Raw genomic sequence first — 1,747 nt, forward strand, 5'->3', positions numbered from 1 at the left:
TGATCCGCCCGTCTCGGCCTCCTTTTTTTTTTTTAAATGGATATTAACTCCTCTACTCCTTATAAAACGAGAGGGTTGGAGTAATTTTTTTTTTTCACTTTGCAGAAAAGAACATTGAGGCTCCAATAAGTAAATTTACTTGCTCACGATTACAGCTTGGACGGGCTGGATTCATGCTCAGTCAGCCCAGCTCCCAAATGTACCAGGTCCTCAATTAATAATAAAGAGTAAGGGAAAATAAATGACAGGGCTGGATGTGGTGGCTCACTCCCGTAATCCCAGCACTTTGGGTGGCTGAGGTGGGCAGATCACTTGGGGCCAGGAGTTTTGAGACCAGCCTGGCCAATATGGTGAACCCTGTCTCTACTAAAAATACAAAAATCAGCCAGGCCTGGTGGCAGACCCCTGTAATCCCAGCTACTCTCCCACCTACTCTGGCAGAGCCAGAATTTGAACCCAGGACCGGGTGGAATCAAAACTCTGAACTATGTCTGTGAACTATGTCTATAACTGTTGTCACAAGATCAGAGCTAGACTGTCCAGGAGCCAGGACTGTGGGTGCAGCGGCAGCTGAGCCCTGAGCACTAACTCTGTTCATCTTTTGCAGGAGATACTTTCCCAGATGCAGATGCTGATGGAGACAGTCTGGCAGGCGAGCTGGATGAGGCCATGGGGTCCAGCGAGCGGCTGGCCCTGACCAAGTCACCCCAGGCCTTTTATGGGGGGCGACCCAGTTGGCAAGGAACCCCCCGGATTCTTCGGGGCAGCCGAGATGTCCTGGCTGGCCTTTCCAGCAGCTGCTGCAAATGGGGGTGTAGCAAAAGTGAAATCAGTAGCCTTTGCTAGTTCGAGGGCTGGGCAGCTGTGGGCACCAGTACCAGTGCCCCAGTCCTGCCATCCACTTAACCAGTGTCTGGCTGGGCACCTGTCTTTCGAGCCTCACACATTCATTCATTCGTCTGCAAGTCACAGAGTCCAGGCACTGTGGGCTCAGGCACAGTCCCCCGACACCACCTATCCAACCCTGCCCTTTGACCAGCCTATCATGACCCTGTCCCCTGAGCAAGCTGTGCCCCTGCCTGGACAAGTGGGGACCCCTGATCCTAACCTCTGACCTCTCCGCAACCCTAACTATGCGTTTGCCTGGCCTACACACTCCACTGCCACAACTGGGTTCCTATTCTACCCAGACAGGCCACACAGAGACCCCTGCCCCCTGCCCAGTCCAAACTGTGGCCAGCTCAAATTAAGCCTCTGTCTTAGTCCAGCCTTTGCACGCAAGCTTCCTTTTCCCTGCTTTCCATCCCCTCTCCTCCAACTCCCCTGCCAGAGTTCCAAGGCTGTGGACCCCAGAGAAGGTGGCAGGTGGCCCTCGTAGGAGAGCTCTGGGCACATTAGAATCTTCCCAAACTCCAATAATAAAAATTCCAAGACTGGCAGAGAGAGTGTGTGTGTGTGTGTGTGCGCGGTTGTTGGGCGCAGGACAGGTTTCAGGGATGCGCGGTAAGCGGTACCCTCCCTCGGAGGCCCCCACCCCGAGACGCCCCAGGCCGCCTCCCTACTCCCCCTCAGCAGCCCCAGCGGGGACTTTCCGTCGCGGGGAAGGGGCGGGGACCCGGAGCGAAAGGTGCGGAGGCGGCCTGCAGGGGTGGTTCGGCTTCCCGTTGCCGCCTCGGGCTCTGTACCCAGAGCTGGGAGCCGAGCAGCGCAGCCGCGCGGGCCCGGTAGGGCTGGGTCGGACTCGGGA

At 56.4% G+C, this 1,747-nt stretch overlaps 2 protein-coding genes across 2 annotated transcripts in view; both read left to right on the plus strand.

The window, feature by feature from the left end:
- The window catches only part of RLN3 (relaxin 3), a 4,266-nt gene extending 2,558 nt beyond the window's left edge, over positions 1-1,708 (plus strand). The window contains exons 2-3 of the mRNA XM_011953199.1: positions 608-959; positions 1,149-1,708. Coding sequence (XP_011808589.1) covers positions 608-846 — 239 coding nt within the window. The 3' untranslated portion in view covers positions 847-959; positions 1,149-1,708. The remainder of the gene's footprint in view (positions 1-607; positions 960-1,148) is intronic.
- Positions 1,497-1,747, plus strand: part of IL27RA (interleukin 27 receptor, alpha) — a 27,296-nt gene continuing 27,045 nt past the window's right edge. Inside the window, exon 1 of the mRNA XM_011953398.1 lies at positions 1,497-1,734. Coding sequence (XP_011808788.1) covers positions 1,497-1,734 — 238 coding nt within the window. The remainder of the gene's footprint in view (positions 1,735-1,747) is intronic.

This window comes from Colobus angolensis, unplaced genomic scaffold (assembly GCF_000951035.1).
Source record: "Colobus angolensis palliatus isolate OR3802 unplaced genomic scaffold, Cang.pa_1.0 Scaffold36, whole genome shotgun sequence".
Classification (NCBI taxonomy): Eukaryota; Metazoa; Chordata; class Mammalia; order Primates; family Cercopithecidae; genus Colobus; species Colobus angolensis.